At 40.3% G+C, this 21,710-nt stretch overlaps 2 protein-coding genes across 2 annotated transcripts in view; both read right to left on the reverse strand.

Moving 5' to 3' along the window:
- Positions 1–937: 937 nt before the first annotated feature.
- On the reverse strand, positions 938–15,508 carry pwp1 (PWP1 homolog, endonuclein). Its single transcript, XM_034200673.1, has 15 exons — positions 15,312–15,508; positions 14,324–14,382; positions 14,016–14,191; positions 13,858–13,943; positions 11,683–11,779; positions 11,205–11,315; positions 8,564–8,694; positions 7,865–7,938; positions 7,393–7,489; positions 7,236–7,297; positions 6,507–6,618; positions 5,890–5,980; positions 5,144–5,265; positions 2,870–2,975; positions 938–1,587 (listed from the first exon to the last, which is right to left on the reverse strand). Exons 1-15 carry the CDS (start codon positions 15,375–15,377, stop codon positions 1,490–1,492), a joined length of 1,488 nt encoding a protein of 495 aa, XP_034056564.1. The 5' UTR covers positions 15,378–15,508; the 3' UTR covers positions 938–1,489.
- An 891-nt stretch (positions 15,509–16,399) lies between these two features.
- Positions 16,400–21,710, reverse strand: part of ano6 (anoctamin 6) — a 31,848-nt gene continuing 26,537 nt past the window's right edge. Inside the window, 4 exon segments of the mRNA XM_034200664.1 lie at positions 16,400–18,364; positions 18,647–18,752; positions 19,557–19,756; positions 20,990–21,195. Coding sequence (XP_034056555.1) covers positions 18,140–18,364; positions 18,647–18,752; positions 19,557–19,756; positions 20,990–21,195 — 737 coding nt within the window. The 3' untranslated portion in view covers positions 16,400–18,139.

Below are 21,710 nucleotides of genomic sequence, written 5' to 3' on the forward strand. Positions count from 1 at the left end.
AATGGCTGTCTTTTCAAACTGAAATGGTCTCGACGTCCTCTACAGTGGACATACTGTAACATTTAAAAATTAAATAACATAAACAAATATATAACATCCTAGTTTTATCTTATGTTGCAGGGTCTTCAGGATTCATTTTAGGCAAATGTGGTTTCTGATTTGTAAAATATTATAATTCCCTCTCCAAAGGCCCATCTTATATATTTGAAATAGTATGCTTTTCCATCATCTTCCATTTTCAGTGAGATTCAAAAGATTCGAAAAATCCAGCATATTGTTGTTTTTGAAATTGACTCAAACATGTAATAATAATTTCGCCCTACATGTTTACCTTTCGCCCTCTGACGCTGCTGACCAACATTGAGCAGCCTTTATCTCCCTTAAGGAGGGGCTGCCCTAGCATTTTGTTGATGTTGCCAGTTTGTGACCGGGCAACTCTCGGTCAGAGAGTTATTGTTGTGGGACACCTGGAACACATCCTTCTCGGGTGTAGATGACCCCGAGGCATAAGCGACAACAAATGTGATTCAGTGTCCTCAACTGTTTAGTCTATTGAAGAATGTTGATTATAATTTATTACACTCTGAACTAGTTAAAACCTGGAGCTACAGGAGGGTTCTTCAGAATTGATTGTGGCATCTGGTGGTCAACTCGTGGCCCGTGACATGTCTTGTGAATTCTCCGGCCGAAGCTCCAAATAAACCGTCAGTGTTTGCCATCAAAGCTCCAGCTCTCCATCGTGTCTCTCTTTGAGTCCTGACTCCAATTGCTTCAGAAGTTTCCCCCACAGTTACCACTTAGAAAAGCTCTCTCCACTTAATTAATTTGATCAATATATCAATGTATTACCCATTTAAGACATACTTATCATAAAGCCTGTTCATCATCTGTAACCCTGCAGACAACAAGGGTTACATACAAAAAAAAAACGTTTTACACATTTTTAAACTGTATTTATTTATTGAATATACAGCATGTTAATGAGTCCACTATGTTTCAACACTGGTGCCAGATGCTAGTATACAGACTTCTTTAAACATTTGATTTGACCATTGAACATTACCAGAAAACCCAGGTATGCACGTGTGAAAATAGTTTTTGTAGCATATAACAACAAAAGGAAAACTGAAATAGATCTCAACGTAATATAAACAATTCAAATATCTGAATCACTGCGTCCACATTAAACATCTTAGATATATTCACTCATGAATATAACGCTTTGTCTTTTATTAACACATCTATGAGTGTGCAAAGCAGCTGTTGTTATGTGTGTAGCGAGACAAGCTGAACACGTTTCTTCAGGTGTTTTCCGTCTAGTTCACATTCTCTCCACCTTCCAAATTCTTCAGGAATGCAGCTTCGTTTGTTCCAATCCTTTCCCCTTTTTTCTGCACTCTGAGAACACAGCGACAGCAGGGCAGCCGGATGTGTTCTCAGGCTTTCTCAGCTTTATTCATGTGTTCAGGTTGCCGATTCATCCGGAGCGTCACTCGGAGACTTCCATCTCTCCCGAGGCTGCAGCGCTGGAAGCCTGGGACCCCGTGTTCGCCACCATGCGCTCTCGGCCGCCAAACACCTCAGTCACTAAAGACAAACAATCACAATAACACACAGGCATTATTGATTTGACAACTCGACGAATAAGCAGTGATCGTAAATGGTATATTGCCTAATCTACAGTAATACACATATATTTAACTCTATGCATTACATTAATGCACAACAATATTTTGTATTACTGCCGATTTCTATTCCATATTTTATTCCATTGCAATGTAAATACTGTTATATTTTTAATATATATTTTTTAATTCTTGTTTTTATGCACCACAACCTCAAGTCAAATTCCTCGTGCGTGTAAACCTACCTGGTAATAAACCTGTTTCTGATTTGGCAGATGCAAAAAACAAGTACAAAGACACAATAACAGATATGAAGCTCAGCGCACGTTCAACCAGGATGACCTTTTACTCATTCATTTACTATGCTACGTTTCTACTCTCTCTCCTCTCAATAAGTGATCGGGGGCGTCACTCCCCAGCTTAACCAATCACTTCGCTCTATTCTGACAAGCCTATCATAGCGCTCCGCTAACTCTTTTAAATTAGCTCTCCCCCCTCTGTCAGCTGTCATTTCAGGTGACTCAACGCAACCCTCCTCCAGCCCTTTTCACCGTCCTGTCCCTCCGAATCCAGGTCAAGCTAAGCCCCTCCCCTTCAGACCGAACCCAACTATCCATTCACCACCACCAGGGTCTAGACCCCGGGGGGGTTTCATCGGATCGGAGTTTTCCCCTCCCGAATGTTACTCCTGCACAACGGGGCCTAACATTACATTCATTTGTGTATTCCTGGCAATAAATATGTATTCTTACATCAAAACCGTCTCTCCTGATTGAAAAACGATTGTCCAACGTTGAGGGATCTTTTTGACTTTTTGAAGTGGGTTGTATATCTCTAGTCAATGTATTGCAGTTAATTGGGGTAATTGGCAAGGAGAATGAGCAACGAACTGCCGTGGTGGGGGCAACATTAAAACTTATTTTAAATATAAGTTTAAGTGTACGCAGAATGTCAAATATTTTCACTGCTTTACCTTGCAGTTTTTCAATTATGAAACACACAAACCTACAAAACACACTACAGGAAAGAGAAAACTCAAAAAAGTTATCTATGCTGTGTTCAAAGCAGCCAGACAAAAACAGTAATATTAACTCCCACATGGTAACAGTTCATATTCACTGTTCGGAACATGGTTGTGGTGATAGATGATGACACGCTTCCTATGGTGTTATGAACTGTCTACATTTACGTCTAACTTCCTGAAAGGGTGTGATGTAAAGAATTATAAAAAACAAAAACTATACCTGCTGCAACATCACTGATATCCCAAACCCTCAAGCCTTCCTTCTGCCCTCCGAAGGCGTAGACGAAGGGGTGATCAGGGCAACACGACGCACAGAACAGCACACCCTGTTGGAAAGGAAGTCATTATTATTTATTTTAAAACCTCAACATTCTCTATGGCAGGATATAGTCTCGAATGTAGGTTGGGCTACAAGGGATGCGAGAAGCAAGTTATCCCATTATAAAATTGTGCATAGATATTATGTTACACCCCTGAAATTGTTTTAAAATGGGCTTAACTCAGGAGAATAAATGTTGGAAATGTAATAGAGAAGTGGGCACATTCCGTCATGCTCTATGGGATTGCCCAAGGGTACTGCCTTTTCGGAAGGTGGTGTTAAAAAACCTTGAAGGGTGGCTCAGAAAACCTCTACCAGAATCGCCACAGCTCTGTTTGCTAGGGGACAAGTCTCTTGTGCCACCAGGCAGGCCGTTTCTTCCTATAGGCGGACTATGCAGATGCGCTGCCGCCTAGTGGCCGCGGGGGGGGGGGGCCCCCAAGCTGAAAATTCAGGTTCAGCCTCAATATATTTGGGGAGAATTAAAATTAGCCGTCTTTATGAAGACAGCCAAGCCCCCTCCTGTGTTCGGTGAAGCATTATATGCTGACATATCTAATGTAGGATATACCAACTGGAAGAGCCCACATAAGGGTGCATTGTCCTAGGGAGGGTACAGGGTACAGGAAGTATATCTGTATATGTGTAGATCAGCGGTTCTCAAACTGTGGTCCACTGCAGGTGGTCCGAAAAAAAAAAAAAAAAGGTAAATAAAATCCACTTTTTATTATCAAGGATTTTTGCAGACCACCTCATATGCAAACTGTAAAAATAAGTACATATATATACGTAGTGTTACAAAGCAGATATTTGTTATTGTTAATTATGGACAACACTTAAATTACACCACTGGTTACCCATGGTTACGTGTGCAACACCACAAACATGGATCGGTGGCTAGCATCAGGTTCTCTGAAGAGAAAAGAGGTTAAAGGTGGGGTAGGTAAGTTTCAGAAACCGGCTCGAGTGCACTCAAATTTGAAAGTACACAGCCGAAAAGAATCCGCTCCTTCCTTCAGACTTCCTCACAGAGCACCTCCTCCAACACACATGAACGTGACGTCAGCAGACTGGTGAAAGTGGCCACCTGTTGCTGGCGAGTCATTGAAGTACTGCTGCAATGCACGCCCAATGACGGCACGGCCAATGACGGCACGCCCAATGACGGCACGCCCAATGAGGGCACGAGATACATTTGTGCGTGCACGAGATGGAAGGCTGACAGACAGGGCGGCAATCCAATCCGTTTAGCCGTTGTGCTTTTTACAGCACCACGGCTTCCACAGATGACATTTTTTTATGGATTTTTTGTCAAAGCACTTCAGATATTCATTGCTATCGGGATGTTAAGAGCATTCCATGGAATATAACAAAAAGTGTATCTCGAGCCGGTTTCTGAAACTTACCTACCCCAGCTTTAACGTTAATGAAGATAATGAGAGTGAGTCGGATGCATCTATAAGCCGGATTCCGCAGAATAAAACAAAGAAGATTAAGAGAAAGTACAATGGGAACTACTTGGAAGTGGGATTTACCTACACAGGCACTGAAGATGAGCCTTTGCCCGTATGCGTTCTGTGCCACGAGACACTGGCTAACGGGAGCCTAAAGCCAGCTAATCTTCGCCGTCCATCTTGGAATCCGGCTTATAGATGCATCCGACTCACTCTCATTATCCTCTTTTCTCTTCAGAGAACCTGATGCTAGCCACCGATCTATGTTTGTGGTGTTGCACGCGTACACGTAACCATGGGTAACCAGTGGTGAAATGAATTGTTGTCCATAATTAACAATAACAAATATCTGAGTTTTAACACTATATGTACTTATTTTTACGGTTTGCATATGAGCTGGTCCGCACAAACAAAACGTTTGAGAACCCCTGGTGTAGATGTATATATACGTGGATATGATATTTGTTGTAAATGTGTATCTACATGCTTCACGTTGATGTATGTATGAGTGTGTGCGCATATGTATGTAGGCATGTGTGTGTGTAAGAAGAATTGGGGTGCCGGGATTAAGTTGGATGCCGTAGGTTATGTTAATGTCTGTTCTGCATTTCTGTATAAAATGGGAAAAATGTAACACAAATCTTAATGACAAATTAAACCCTCAAACTTCATATAAGACTGTGGGAGAAACATTGTGAGGTCTGAATAGGAGAGCGCTTACCATTTTCATATCCCTCGAGTGCACCAGGTTGGGTTTGTTTCCCAAAATGTCCCAAATCTTAACGTGTTTGTCGGCTGACGAGGTGACCAGGCATCCTTTGATCTGGCTGCTGAGGTCCAAACCTGCACAAATGTTTACATGATCATTGTACAGTCAGTCAATGTGCCTTTAAAACACATGCATTTGACCATGAAGAAAACCTATAAAAAGCATGCATTAAACATCTTACTGACAATTTCTCTAGACTTACAAATCACCTAAATTACCCTGAGTTTGTCCTCCTGAGTCCTACATGTTATGGTCTTTTATTTTGACTTTTTTTACTGTATTTTTATCTATTTTATTTGTATTTTACGTTGTATCAAATAGCCTTTTATAATTGTCTGTCATTTTAACTATATTTTACGGTGTGATCCATGTTTGTTAATCTGTAAAGCCCACTGAGACAAACCGTTGTTGTGATATTGGGCTGTATAAATAAACTCTGATTTGATTTGAAGATAAGCATGCAGGCTAAAATGGGTTTCACTCAGTGTGTAAAAATAAAGTAACCCCATGTTTCTCTGGTGTCTTCCAACAATGCTAACACATAATTTCACCCTTCCTTAGTGACTCACCACCGACAGTCTCACCACAGTGCAGAACAACACATAATGTGTACTGATTTAACTATGTTTAACTGCACGGATACAACAAGTGTAGAAACAAAGCTACGTTTTGTCTATTGAAAGTGAACTTCTACCTACCCGACACTTCTGCATCGTGAGCCTTCAGTGTGAACAGGGGTTTGTCTGAGCGTGCGTCCAGACAGTAGATAAATCCATCCTCTGTGCTGGCCTGAACACAAACACACACTTAAACACTGAGCTGGTGAATCACAAGGTGTGTTACAGTACACCATGACTATTTAAGGTTACAGTTAGTTTATTTATATAGCACATCTCAGACACAAAGGCAATTCAAAGGGGCTTCACATAGGCGTTAACACATAATCATTAAGAACTAAATAAATCGAACAAAAAGACAACTCGTAAAAAGGGAGAAAGTAGTTAAAAACAGACATTGTAAATACACATAATGCTGCAAGAAGTACTGTTAAAACATAGTTAAATGATCTGGAGAAGCAGCATTAAAGAGCAGGGTTTTCAGCCACGGTTTACAGAGCAGAATCTCTGACATATATTGGGGTCGCAGTCCATTTAGAGCTTTATAAGTTCAAAGTTGAAGTCTATGCTTTGAGTAGCTAGTGCAGAGCTCTGAGAACTGGGGTGTTGTGTTCATTTCTTCTCAAAACTCTTCCTGTTAAAGTTGTATAAGTAGGAACATGGATGGGGTATTCCCAGTGCAGATTTAGAGCACCTACCAGGAAGTTGTACGGGGAGAAGTGGTTCCAGGCCAGACGCTCCACCTGCCCGCTGAACCTCCAGGTCCGGTTGCTGTTGTCTGGACTCCGGCAGTCGTACAGAACAGCCGTCCTGAAAAGAGAACATTTTTGTAACTCATTGTGAAGGTGAATCTGTTCATCTCCTATCACCTCATTCTACAAATGAATGATAATATGGCGCATTTCCACTACGGGGTTTTAGCGCAGCTCGGATCGCTATATTTTGCTTTTCCACTAGGGGTAGTAGCGGCTCACTGGTACTTTTTTTAGAACCACCTCAGTCGAGGTTCCAAGCGAGCTGAAAATATGCTTCGCTAGTGACTGACTGACGACCGCGAGAATCGTCACAATTCTTGCGCGAGACAGTCCCCAGGCGTCGCATAAGCACCATTTTTTAAAACAGACGTGCTACCGTCAGCAAGTATTTCAAATTTCAACAAAGTATTTTTAATATCAACAAGGTACGAGGTACAGACTTTCCAGCAGTGTAGAGAAACAAATAAATAAATGAAGAGTGCGTATAGAGCCGTCAAGGACCACAACGGCCAGAGTGGTTCCAGTAGGAAAACATGCCTACACTGCGTGGTTACTATAGTTACTACCCTCGTTACTAACGGTAATGGAAACGCAGCTTAAAGTGAGCCGAACCGAGCAAAGGCGAGCCGCGCTAAAACCTGTAGTGGAAAGGCGGCTATAGATCACACTTACTTATCATAAGAGCCTGATATCAGAGTCTGGGCCTCAAACGGGTGGAATGATAACGTCTGAACCTAAAGGATGGAAAAGAAAGTGGAAATGATTGTGATGTAATGACAGATAATCACTCTGAGTTATATTCGGTATAATTATTTTCCATTTTGAATACCTTATCAGTGTGCCTGCGCAGAGTAGTGGCTGGTTTGCCTTGAGTGAGATCCCACAACACCACGGTGTCGTCAGCTGATCCACTGGCCAGCACATTTCTAACGGAGAGAAGGGTTGTTTCACAGATGAGTTTACATATACACTGTCCCATATATAAAACCTTGTATAAAGAGTCTAATTACGTGTATATTTGATAAGCATAAGGTGCAATTTTTGTTATTAGGTTGTTAGAGTCATCTTCACTGTACATTTATATATTCAGTCTAATATTTAATATTCCATTCCAGTCACAGGAAGTGAAATAGAGGGATATGAGGCATGGCTAGAATGGGTGATCTGTTTGGTATTTTGAGCAAAACACTTTATATATTTGTATATATCTGAGACCTATGCTCTTGCCTAAAAATAGCATGATAGGTGACCTTTAAGGAAACGGACTAAAACGCCACAACACAAATACTATAAGCACTGACCTGAGCAGTTTGTTCCAGGACAAATCCAGCACTGCGTCTGTGTGGCCCTCCAAAGGCTCTGCTGCTGCCCCCCCCTGGCAGCAAGGAGAACAATGTGTTAATGACATCCAGCAAAGCAGGGAGAACAATGTCTACTACTAATGGGGTCAAACATTTAAAAAATAGTCAAAAAATCCTAAAGAAATATAAAAATAATTTGATTTTGAAACTATTTTCATTATAAAAAACAACATTTTTGAAATAAACATGCCTGTAAATAGAAAACTGTTGTGCAATACCTCTTCACATAATGCAATATACACTTATTTTTCATTAATATTAATAATAATAAAAAAGCAGAGAATAATGCGAGAGCTGGGAGAAAAACGTCCACCTCTGATGGGGTAATAAATAGTCCACATATCGTAAAAAAAACATAAACAAATCCAATAGTTTTCATTATAAAAAACTAAATGTTTGCAATAAAAATGCCTGCAGTACCTCTCTACATGTGCACTATACACTTATGTGCAATTAATGCTGTAACGGCATAGATTTCCCCGCTGCGGGACGAATAAAGGATTTCTGAACAAACCCCCCATTTTCTAATAATTCCAGTCAAAAAGATGACGCTGTTATTCAAGGTCTCACAGTTTTTGAACAACGGCTCCCACTTTCACCAAACTGAAGATAGTAAAGGACAGTGTAAAATGTAAATACCTTCTTGCCCTTCTTTTTCTTCTTGGCCGCCTTTTTGGTCCCCAGGGAGAAGGCGGGCTCCAAGCAGTCGACAACATCCAGGTCCCACACATCGATTTGGGGGGTCATGTTCCCCACAGCGGCGTAGTTACCTGACACACAGAGCACAGCAAGGTAAGGTAACAAACACAGTGGGACGTGCACATTAAAGGTCACCTATTATGCACAATCCACTTCTTCATGTCTCTTCTACATGAACACGTGTCCCCTCTTCTTCATGTCTCTTCTACATCAACATGTGTCCCCTCTTCTTCATGTCTCTTCTACATCAACATGTGTCCCCTCTTCTTCATGTCTCTTCTTCATCAACATGTGTCCCCTCTTCTTCATGTCTCTTCTACATCAACACGTGTCCCCTCTTCTTCATGTCTCTTCTACATCAACATGTGTCCCCTCTTCTTCATGTCTCTTCTTCATCAACATGTGTCCCCTCTTCTTCATGTCTCCTCTACATCAACATGTGTCCCCTCTTCTTCATGTCTCTTCTACATCAACACGTGTCCCCTCTTCTTCATGTCTCCTCTACATCAACATGTGTCCCCTCTTCTTCATGTCTCTTCTACATCAACATGTGTCCCCTCTTCTTCATGTCTCTTCTTCATCAACATGTGTCCCCTCTTCTTCATGTCTCTTCTACATCAACACGTGTCCCCTCTTCTTCATGTCTCTTCTACATCAACATGTGTCCCCTCTTCTTCATGTCTCTTCTTCATCAACATGTGTCCCCTCTTCTTCATGTCTCTTCTACATCAACACGTGTCCCCTCTTCTTCATGTCTCCTCTACATCAACATGTGTCCCCTCTTCTTCATGTCTCTTCTACATCAACACGTGTCCCCTCTTCTTCATGTCTCCTCTACATCAACATGTGTCCCCCTCTTCTTCATGTCTCTTCTACATCAACATGTGTCCCCTCTTCTTCATGTCTCTTCTTCATCAACATGTGTCCCCTCTTCTTCATGTCTCTTCTACATCAACATGTGTCCCCTCTTCTTCATGTCTCTTCTACATCAACATGTGTCCCCTCTCTTCATGTCTCTTCTACATCAACATGTGTCCCCTCTTCTTCATGTCTATTCTACATCAACATGTGTCCCCTCTTCTTCATGTCTCTTCTACATCAACATGTGTCCCCTCTTCTTCATGTCTCTTCTTCATCAACATATGTCCCCTCTTCTTCATGTCTCTTCTACATCAACATGTGTCCCCTCTTCTTCATGTCTCTTCTTCATCAACATGTGTCCCCTCTTCTTCATGTCTCCTCTACATCAACATGTGTCCCCTCTTCTTCATGTCTCTTCTACATCACATGTGTCCCCTCTTCTTCATGTCTCTTCTACATCAACATGTGTCCCCTCTTCTTCATGTCTCTTCTACATCAACATGTGTCCCCTCTTCTTCATGTCTCTTCTACATCAACATGTGTCCCCTCTTCTTCATGTCTCTTCTTCATCAACATGTGTCCCCTCTTCTTCATGTCTCCTCTACATCAACATGTGTCCCCTCTTCTTCATGTCTCTTCTACATCAACATGTGTCCCCTCTTCTTCATGTCTCTTCTTCATCAACATGTGTCCCCTCTTCTTCATGTCTCCTCTACATCAACATGTGTCCCCTCTTCTTCATGTCTCTTCTACATCAACATGTGTCCCCTCTTCTTCATGTCTCTTCTTCTTCATCAACATGTGTCCCCTCTTCTTCATGTCTCTTCTACATCAACATGTGTCCCCTCTTCTTCATGTCTCTTCTACATCAACATGTGTCCCCTCTTCTTCATGTCTCTTCTTCATCAACATATGTCCCCTCTTCTTCATGTCTCTTCTACATCAACATGTGTCCCCTCTTCTTCATGTCTCTTCTTCATCAACATGTGTCCCCTCTTCTTCATGTCTCCTCTACATCAACATGTGTCCCCTCTTCTTCATGTCTCTTCTACATCAACATGTGTCCCCTCTTCTTCATGTCTCTTCTTCATCAACATGTGTCCCCTCTTCTTCATGTCTCTTCTACATCAACATGTGTCCCCTCTTCTCCATGTCTCTTCTACATCAACATGTGTCCCCTCTTCTTCATGTCTCTTCTACATCAACATGTGTCCCCTCTTCTTCATGTCTATTCTACATCAACATGTGTCCCCTCTTCTTCATGTCTCTTCTACATCAACATGTGTCCCCTCTTCTTCATGTCTCTTCTTCATCAACATATGTCCCCTCTTCTTCATGTCTCTTCTACATCAACATGTGTCCCCTCTTCTTCAGTGTGTTGGCTTGTGTAACCATTAGCCAATCAGCAACCAAGGTAAACCCCCCCCCCCCCCATCACCTGAATCCCCTCCTAGAGCACCATTGAGGGGCTCCTTATTTTCATCTAAAGTAACAGACAGAGAATCAGCACTTTGGAAACAGGGCTGAAACAGAGGGGATTATGGGATGCTGCATTGATCTGTTTGGTGTTTCAGCCAATCAGAGACAGGCTCTCTATATATCTGAGACCTCTAATATATTGATGAAAAACAGTATAATAGGGGACCTTTAAATAGATCAAATGATATACTTTATTCTGGCTGTTGTATTCACATGGAATAAAACTGAATCTAGTTCTTACCGGCACCTTCTCCGGGGCTGGGGTCAAAGTTGAGCCACTCGATGCACAGAGGGTACGCTGGCAGCAGAATATCGTGATGGACATACAGAGAGTCCTCATCCGAGTTATAAACTGTAAAGAAATCGCTTGTTAAATATATATTTCAGAAGTCTACAATATAAAACGCTTCAGACAAATGCCTATACATATTCTAAAATGAACATTAGCATATGATATCAGAATCAGACCAGGTTTATTGCCAAGTAGGTTCACACATATGAGGAACTGCCTGGGTATACGGTGCATACGTAAACACAAGAGAGGTAGCTTGAATACAAATGTGGAAAATATTCAGAGGGTTCTGCAGAACTGGCAATACTTAATGTCAGGATCAGATATGTAGCTTGTGTTCTTAGCGAGAGCAACAGTTTCTACAAAATAAAGTATCTTCCTGTGTGTTCAGAATATTCCATGTCATGTCACATATGAAGATTTTCACCATGGATCTCTAAATTGCAGACGTCCTTCTCCGCCCGGCCTGTCATGATCAGATTGTCACTGGGTTTGATTTGGAAGTCTTCCCGCTCGTACTGGTCCTAAAAAGACATTAAGATGAACGTAAATTGAACATCTAAGGTCTAAATTCATGGTTTTTCACTTAAGACAAATGGGGCCATTCAGAGGTAATGCAGATTCCAAAAATTGACTTGATAAATGAAGGTCAATTATTTTTCCAACATCAGAAAAACATATCAAATCATCTGTTTCCAAACTCTCACACAACTCATGCAGTGCCATTCAAGTCTCATTTCTCCAGTGCTATGCTCTTTACTTCCTAAAACACAAGCATTGTGGCTTAAACTGTTTAGTCTCACACTCTTACAGGCGTGGTACCGATCTGTGAGATTTTGATGATAATGCTCAAGTTGTGTGTGTGCGTGTGTGTGTGTGTGTGTGTGGTCAAGGGATGTTTAAGATGGCTCAGTGACCAGTAGTGTAATCATTTTTGCAATACCAGAGGTGGGACCAAGTCATTGTTTTGCAAGTCCGAGTCAAGTCTCAAGTCTTTGCGCTCAAGTCTGAGTCAAGTCTCAAGTCTTTGCGCTCAAGTCCAAGTCGAGTCTCAAGTCAGGATGGGCAAGTTCAAGTCAAGTCCAAGTCCTAAACTTTGACAAAACAAGTCATAAACAAGTCATTATGTGTTTTTCACCAAATGTAATGACATCGATCAACAGAATAATACTTAATAATCAAATTGCTCTTTATTAGTCACATTAATAATTTAATAATCAATTTTCTCTCTGCTGGTAAAGTAACGTGTTTTTCTAATTTAAGAGGGATCAGTAAGGTAAGGCTACCGTGACGGTTTGATTCAGAAGGAGTTTAATGTATAAGATCCCTGATGTTGAGGGTAACCAGAATGTTTATTTCCACTGTGTACAACATGTGTAAGGGACCCACAATCTATCTTTATGTAAGGGATAATGTGCAGCGAGGCGGTCGGAAGAGAACACCTGCATCTAGATCCCTCTGCAGGTGGTACTTTAACTATATTTTGATGCTAATACTTTTGTACTTTTACTTGTAACATTTTGAATGCAGGACTTTTTATTGTAACCGAGTATTCCTACACTCTGGTACTTTTGTACTCAAGTACAAGATCTGAACTTCTCCCACCTCTGACAGTAAATCCTGAGTGGTTACCAAAATAAAGGTAACCAAAAAAGGTTATTTTCATTTTACAAATCCTGCACTCAGCTTAGCTTTCTCCAATATCATTGAAAAGCAGCCAGATGGTGCTTCTTTTTTCGGCTTTCGCTCATTTCTTGACTTTTTCTGACGCACTTGCATTTAAATCCGTCTCCCCGTCGCTCTGTGCAGCTCTGTACATAATGGTATGATCCTAGTGTGTCCTCGCATATGATTGGCCGCATGGTGGCCCAGCTAAATAAAGACCCGCCCCTGCCTGCAAGGATTCTCAGCAAGAGTAGGAGCGGCTGAAGATTCTGCTCTCCCCGACGGGAGTCTTCTCTTCTAGCGGCAGCTCGCGATCGGGGTGTTGGAGACCTCTGAATTAAATGATCAAGTCACCTCAAGTCAGAAGGCTCAAGTCCAAGTCAAGTCCCGAGTCATTGGTGTTCAAGTCCAAGTCGAGTCGCAAGTGTTTTGTGATTTTGTCAAGTCGAGTCTCAAGTCATCAAATTGATGAGTCGAGTCTGACTCGAGTCCAAGTCATGTGACTCGAGTCCACACCTCTGTGCAATACTGAGTTGTTTAAAACGGTACGATAACACATTTTATTTGTATTGGTTCTTCAAGAAGTGTTTACATTAGAGCCATGTTCATGAGTGGCCTAGATGTGTGACAGCTGTGTGTGTGTGTGTGTGTGTGTGTGTGTGTGTGTGTGTGTGTGTGTGTGTGTGTGTGTGTGTGTGTGTGTGTGTGTGTGTGTGTGTGTGTTCTTCATGAATTCAAGAAAACATCTGGCAATTAATTGATATACAAATGATCATGTTATAAGTCAAGTATAATGCATTAAATACAATCCTGTGCTGGAATACTTATGTGTGCTTAAGTTGAAGAGAGTTTCATAGCTATACGTTCGTCAGGCTACAGGTACTACTAGAAATAGGACTATAAGGAATCAGTTTGCAGGTGATTTAAAGCCTCTGACTGTGTCTTTGATGGTGATGTAGGGATCCTCCTCGTTACAGCTGTACACGGTCAGCCCAGCCAGACTGTCACCCAGATTAGAGGTGGCTAAATTGAAGAGAACACGGGTTAAATATACAGAATGATCAGAAATGAGTCTGTAAACACCTCCACACTCACCTGCATCCTCTTCATCGTATCTGTCCAGGCCGTACTCTGCCAGCTCGTCATCATCGACCTTTCCATCCTCGTTCTTCTTCTTTGGGACGGCAGCAACGTCCTCCGCTGTATTACCATCGAGATTATCTTCACAAATGCCTTCATCGTCGTCTTCCTCTTCCTCGGCTGCTAGTTCCCTGATTCAGCAGACAAACAAAGAAACCTTTTCAGCTTGTACTAGAATATAAAAGTCATATTTTGGTCAGGTATTCGGACGGATTTTGAACATAGATTCCTGCAGTGAGGTGAATTTTGTTATTCAAACATACCCAATCTCTTGCCTTGCTTCACTAATGATGCGTGCAAGTTCTTCTTGGCTCAACTCAACCTGAAATGGAATAAAAAAATAGTGTTTATACGCTCATTAGTCTCTGGTTAGATGCAATAAAAAGAAAACAGATACGGTGTATTCAAAATAGTGTTTTCTTATGGCATGTGTGGTTACAGTTCTAAATACATAGCATATGCATATTAAATAAGTTAAACAAAAAAAACGTGTGAGTTGGAAAAAGCTTTGATTTAATAAGCAAGGTCTCCAGTTTGTTCTTTGCTCTTTAGTAATAATACATACCTGAATAGATCTATAGATATTGCGTGATAGCCACCATAGAAAACATGAGACAACAACAAACACACGGCAAGCTGTCACTCAATTCAATTAAAATAGCTTTATTGGCACGACCATAATGACCTACAGTATTGCCAAAGCTTTGTACAATAACAATATAATTAATATGCATTTGGAATGTGTTCATAAACATTTTTGAACATTGAAAATTCATTTATTAAACAAAAACACAACAGAAGTGAGTGAGTTATTGATAAGTGTGCAGGATAATGCTGATAGTATATAATATTCCTATACTACATTATTAATAAAATACAAATAGGCCTACAAATACATGAAATGCAGCTTTCTTTCATTTCCCCTAGTAAGATTTTCAGTTTTTCAAATAATTGTGGATGCCTGTTATAGAAATTAGTGAAGAATTTGGAGCATTGTTTGATAAACGCAAGGAAACCATTACTCTTTTAATTTACGTTATTTCCTGGCATTTAAACCGAGTTATCTCTCCTCGATCATCGTTAACTACTGTCACTACACAACTTGTCTTATATTAAATTACACGGCAGATTTGATCTTGAATAAAGGGAGTAATTATGTAGTAAATCGTAAAGTTTGGTTTTTTAGACGCATAGTTTGAGTGCCATGTTGACAAATTAGCCTAGCTAGCTAACGGTTGCTATGTTACTTACTTTGTCCGGGGTTTCCTTGGAGACGCCCCTCGCTACCCATCCGACACAGGTAATCTGCGCACTCATTTTGGAGAAAAAATGTGGTTTATCGTTCAAAAACTATCAAATATAGTAAAACGTGTCCAAACTGTTTCACTCCATGCACACAGGGGGCGTACATGTGAGTTAGAAAGGGTCCTGCGAGCATGTGGATGGCGTCAAAAGAGCGTTAACAAATCTGCCTGATCAAAAATATAACGTTTTTATATTTTTTGTATTCACATTAGGGGTAGACCTATGGGGTAGACATGTAAAGTAATACAACAATTACATCAAATGAATAGATTTTAAAAAGACAAATACAGTTTCATATATCAGATTAAATATGTCTTTCTTTCTCTGCACCAAAACACAAACTACATCCCCCTTTTTTTAAATAATTATTTTCTTTTCAATTATTTTTAATTTGTATTAAAAATAAATATTTTAATTTTATAAATATGTATTGATATTTTGTCATGTTTATTTGTTTTAGTATTTTATTTGTTATTTTTTAAATAATATTTATTTTTGTATCCAATATATTTTCAAGTGTTTTATTGAATTTTAATTTGTATCACTTTTTTTTGTAAAACGTTTTTTAATGTTTAAAAAAAATGTATTCTAGATTTCCTAATATATTTATTTTCAGGTTTGTTTTAATAATTGTATTGTATTACAAATAATTTTTTTATTTTTATTATTGTAATTATTTTTCAATTAATAAACAATTGGAACGAAGGCACACAGACTTCACCTGTGGACCTGGTTTTTGAGGTACATGATATATACAATACTTTTAAAAAAACACAACCAGTGAAAACCTGTATGTGTGTTTTTTATACTCACAATTCATTAACAGAAATGGCTGAAACAGCTGTTTTGTACTTTTACAGGCATATTTCCTACTGAAGCAGCTAATGACATACTGCTGCTCTCGGCTCAACTCATCCTGAAGTAAAATTAAAAACTGCAACAAGTTCACGATCTACGACCATTCAAGCTCTATTTAGAGTAAGAGAGAGTGTGTATTATGCACTGCCAGTAAAAAGAGAATATAACAGCAGCTGGACATTTTGTTTTTGCTCACCTTTGCTTCGTTTTAATACGGGTAAATTGTGAATACAGAGGTGAAAGGTAAAGAGGTAAATAAAACACAACTGTTTTATGGTAGGATAAAACCAATACAGGACAGAAATGCATCATCATGTATTGCTGGGATATGATATTGTGTACACATGGTGGTTAAAGTACCATTGTATTAATCACAATGCAAGGCAATAATACAGCAGAGGCATTCATTTAAGATTTCAGAAATGACACAGGAGAGGATTAAATGAATGGGTTGCCTTTATATATCACAGGATATTACTTGCAGATAAAACATTGTGCAGGGCAGGAACTCTGGAAGTAAAAAGTGGTATTTGAGGCACATGTGGCCATTAACAACCAACATTGCATAGCATAGTGGTTATATATATATATATATATATATAATAATACTGATATTTCCCGACAGCATTAAACTAAAACGATCACTCTGTCGTGGCACTTGTTGGTTACGCGTGTGATAAAGACTTGAGCCCCCAGCATCAATGGACGGACTGAAACACACAGTACTGATATAGTCAAGCGAAAGATGTAAATGGTATTACAACATTTACATTCAAACAAAAACAACAACAACTGTAAGTCCATACGCTTTTAAACTATACTGTATTTGACCCTTTAAGCCGACACTGATGAGTCCTACAAGTGCTATCACCAGCTTGAGGTTGGTGTCGTGGAGGATGACCTGGGTCAGGTACTTCTCTCGTTTTATCTGCTCTCTCACCCTGTACGGGGCGTCGGGAATCACGTAGGACAGGACGAACTTCGTGAGGTAAACATCTTAACAGTCACTGGGCTCACAATAACTAATAATATAAACACAATAATAATAATCTCCATTTCCACCATGTTTTCTGTGTTATTTAGTGTGAAGCTACAAAGTGTGAGACACTGTTTTGATTTCCCTTAATCTCTTTGCTGTGGCATCAAAACAAGGTTGCAAAAAAACCAGCAACATTACTTAAATCTAAACAGATTCAAATGTAATACTGGATTCAGATCTGAACGAACAGTATTAAACTCAAACACTTGAAGCTAGTGAGTTAAAAAGTGTTATATTATCTTGGTCAGTCGAAGGAAGGTTTTGGTGATTTGTGAGGACAGTGGTTTCTCCTTTCTTTCTTCACTAGCGTCATAAATGAACTCCAGACGTCTTCTTTCCGACTGGTTACGACACAATAATGGATGGATTACTGGACCAAAGTGTCTGTGGTCCCCCCCTGTACATCACATACAAAATGTCCAATTTAAATTACCAACCTGGAAGACACTCAAAATGACCACAAATAGACTTTAAAAAGAGGGTTAAAAAAACACAGAAAGCGCAAATGCAATGACAAACAAACAAAGAGACACAAAAAAAATTCAAAGTGACACGTAACAACTACAAAAAGGGCATATTAGCACGTAAAAACAATTAGACCACAGAAAGACGCATAACGACTACAAATGAAAACAACAACAAGTGCAATTCTGAGTTTGTTGCTCTTATGTAGGAAAGCTGAAGGGGCCTTTTTCATATCTGTGCCAAGGAGCTCATTGTCTCTCAGATTCATTTCCCGTCACAAATGTCCATTCATTGTCCTAACTGGTTTACAAGGAAATAGTCGGTATAAAACCCCAGATGCGATGAAGTGCTAAAAAAACGGTGTATTCATTCATGTATGTTCAGTATGGTTTGATCTCTTCCTCCAGACGTTTCACTCTGACAAATCAAGCTCCATCTCCTCCCCTGTCAAGTTCACCTTCGCAAACTTGACCGTGCCGTCGTCCACGGGTTTCAAACGTCTGGTCACCAGCTTGAGGTTGGTCTCGTGGAGGATGACCTGGGTCAGGTACTTCTCTCGTCTGATCTGCTCTTTCACCCTGTACGTGACGTCGGGAATCACGTAGGACAGGACGAACTTCGTGAAGTAAACAATGTGCTGCGAGGGGGAAAGCACCATTTAAAATACAATTACTAGAACTACATAAGACAAAGAAGAATTAGACAACAGCAATTACTTACGAAATGCAGAATACATATGTAAGCTAAAAATAACCCTTCCCGCCCACCCACACACACACACGCACACACCCGCACGCACGCACACACACACACACACACACGCACACAGTGTTCGCTGTTGGGTCTCCATTAAGATGTTTAAATGATTCATATTTTAATGATGTTTTCTAGTTACAGAGACATCTCCTGTTGTGCTCACCTCCATAACGATTATAAAAGCCAGTTTGGCAGCGATCACATGCCAGTAGTAGACATTGTACTCATACTGCATGGGATGCCCGGGGGGGTACCGGAAATCTCGATATCTGAAAAAGAAAAGTTCAAATTAAAACATTACTTCACACACAACTATTCCTGAGTCATGTATTCAACTTGTCATCATTATTTCAAGAGTCCAGAAGCTTTAATCACACCATTACATGCAATCAATTTAGCTATTTACATAAATTAACTTAAGAGACATTTTGTGGCTCTGCTCAGATTTTGCTTTTAATTTCAAGAATGTGTGTATCCCCTGTCTTTACAATCCAAACACACACACACACACATGTTCCAATATTTGTACCTTTACTGGTTTGTTTATGAATGTGTTTTTCAAGAGATGAACCAACAGGGAAACAATGTAAAAGCAAAAGTATGGCTCTAACGGCCCGTCCACACTACAGCTTCAAAAAAAGCTTGGAGCTGGGCGTGTCTGAAGCTCGACCAACAACCAATCACATGAATCTCCCGCCCCTGACACACAGCAGTTTGATTGGCTAGAGCTTGTACTGGCATATGATTTGATTGGCTGACGCTTCCACCGAAAGCTTCAGAAGCTTCAAAAGTTGAACATTGCTCAACTTTTGCAGCCTGAAACGCCAGGAAAGCTCCGCTCTGCTTCCCACAATGCAGTTCGGCGAAAAGTCACGTCACCCCATTCAAAGTGAATGGGCAGATGCGTTGGAAACCGTTTGTGAAGCTGTCGAAGCTGTAGTGTGGACGGGCCGTAACACAAAGACGATCAGTGGTTGTTTTGATTCTGTAACTGTTGTTCCCATTGATGTCCAAAATGTCTCGTCTATGTGCAATGTGTCTTCGATACAAATATTTAAAACAAACATGTGTACCTGCAGGTGGTGATGTTGTAAGGTGTCCTCATCATGGGCAAGCTTTCATTAGAGAAGTCGCTGATGTTGAATATAGACAGCGAGCTTTCGATGTAGCCCTGCATGGTGTGATTGGAGTGATCTCCATAGGGAAACACAGAGAAGGACCAGTAGTAGACCAGCCGGGGAATCATGTCCGAGCTAAAAGCAATGATCATGGCCTGTTGAGACACCAGGACACAAGGTAAATGTCATGAGAGCATCAAGGCAAGTGTATTTATATAGCACCTTTCCACACAAGGCAATTCAAAGTGCTTTACAACAATATCGGACATTAAGAGCATCAACAAACATATGATAATAAAACATGAATAACAAAGGTACATGAATTAAAGTGACAGCGCAGTGTGAGATACACACATCTGAAATGTTTAGCTCTGACTCTCAATCATCGCTCACTTTATTTTTCAAGTGTCTCACGCTAAACGAACCGCCCTTTGGACAATTCTAATCTGCAACCCAATATCCCGAAAATTCAACTGATTACTTTTTATTATTACTTGTTACTTGTTAGACGCTTTTATCCAAAGCATTTTACATACTCAATACTGTGGGCAATCCCCACAGGAGCAATTTGGGGTGAAGTGTCTCAGGGACACAACGACATGCTGACTGCAGTGGGGTTTGAACCTGTGACCCCCTGATCCCAACACCAAGACTCTACCCACTGCGCCACATGCCTCCCATGGATCCTGGCCATATTTGTGTAGCATATCAAATTAATTTCCTCCCAGACATTCATGTGGCTTGCTAGTTTTGGACCCCATCTGTAACCCCAATACACGTCAAATTAATCAATTGCTATTGTTGGAATTGTGCTCAATGCATCAGATTGACCAATAACTCAACAGTTCCTCACATTTGTGCCCTGGAGAATGGGCTGTCGTTTGAATGTTTCTTTTAAAGCAAGACTCTTTTTATTTTCCGATAGAAAAACACCAAAGACTTTATAAATGTTTGCAGGTGAGAATGAAACATTGAGGATGTCTACGGTATAATAACATTGGATTCAAAATCAAACATGACTGTATTCAGTCTGAGTCATGTATTCAACTTGCTGTATTTTTTTCAAGAGTCTTTTTTCTTCTTCTCCTAGATTATTGTGCAATTTACACAAATACATTTAGGAGACAAATTGTGGAAACTGGATAATTGGCTATGTGTTTTTTCCAATTAATTATGTGTACAGTTTACCTGTATGTAATGTCCTCTCAAAAGATCAATGCTCTGTGAAGAAAAGACCGCTATAGCCAAAATTCAAAGAACACAATGTTTTGAACAAAATGGCTGCACACACAGTTGGGCCAACGTTTGTACCTTTACTGGTTTGTTTTGTTTATGAATGTGTGTTTTTGCAATGCACCAGATTAACCAATAACTCAACAGTTTCTCACATTTGTAGCGACAGCCAATATGGCGACGCCCTGGAGAATGGGCTGCCAGGCGCCGATGTCCTGAGCTTTTTCTGGAACGATGCGTCGAAACTGAGTGGTGATCTTCCAGGCATCGACCCGGATCTCAAACAGGTTGTTGACCAGAGCCAGGACGGGAGCCAGAGGGAAGGAGGCCACAAACAGAGTCACAAAGCCGAACTGGATCACTGACAGGGACAAGAGACAGGTAGGTATGAATGAATATTACCCAGGATTCAGATGCACCAGTGTTCCCAAATTGGGATCAATAAAGTTATAAAAAATATCTATCTATCTATCTATCTAAAATGTCTTAGAAACATACCAGCTAGATCCAAACCTAATTACATACAGATCTTACCACCTGGTCGTTATAAATGTTCCCTAATCGACACATTTTTTCCATCTTTCATCAAAGATATGAACTCAGCAAACGTGTTTTTTGTAGTATAGCTCGCAACACTTAACATTTATAAATAGATAACCACTCTGGTATGTGAGAACTAGTTTGTGTAGTGCAACCTGTTTTGTGATTTAGAGATACACAAGTCTCCGTGTAGTTAAACGTAAGGTAGGTAAGAATGGAGAAACCACCTCGATTGCGCTAGAATTTGAAAATACACAGCCAAAAAAAATCTGCCCCTTCCTTCAGACTTCCTTACAGAGCCCCTCCTCCAACACACACGAACGCGCACATGACCAA

Source organism: Gymnodraco acuticeps, unplaced genomic scaffold (genome assembly GCF_902827175.1).
Source record: "Gymnodraco acuticeps unplaced genomic scaffold, fGymAcu1.1, whole genome shotgun sequence".
Lineage (NCBI taxonomy): Eukaryota > Metazoa > Chordata > Actinopteri > Perciformes > Bathydraconidae > Gymnodraco > Gymnodraco acuticeps.

Bases quoted from the DNA above. Each gene is read 5' to 3' on its own strand.
- pwp1 (XM_034200673.1), bottom strand. From the start codon at position 15,377: ATGAGTGCGCAGATTACCTGTGTCGGATGGGTAGCGAGGGGCGTCTCC. The intron at 2,976-5,143 runs GTAAGCGCTCTC...CCTTTCCAACAG, and splicing joins ACTCGAGGGATATGAAAATG to GGTGTGCTGTTCTGTGCGTC. The intron at 1,588-2,869 runs GTATAGTTTTTG...GTTTGTCTTTAG, and splicing joins TATCAGTGATGTTGCAGCAG to TGACTGAGGTGTTTGGCGGC.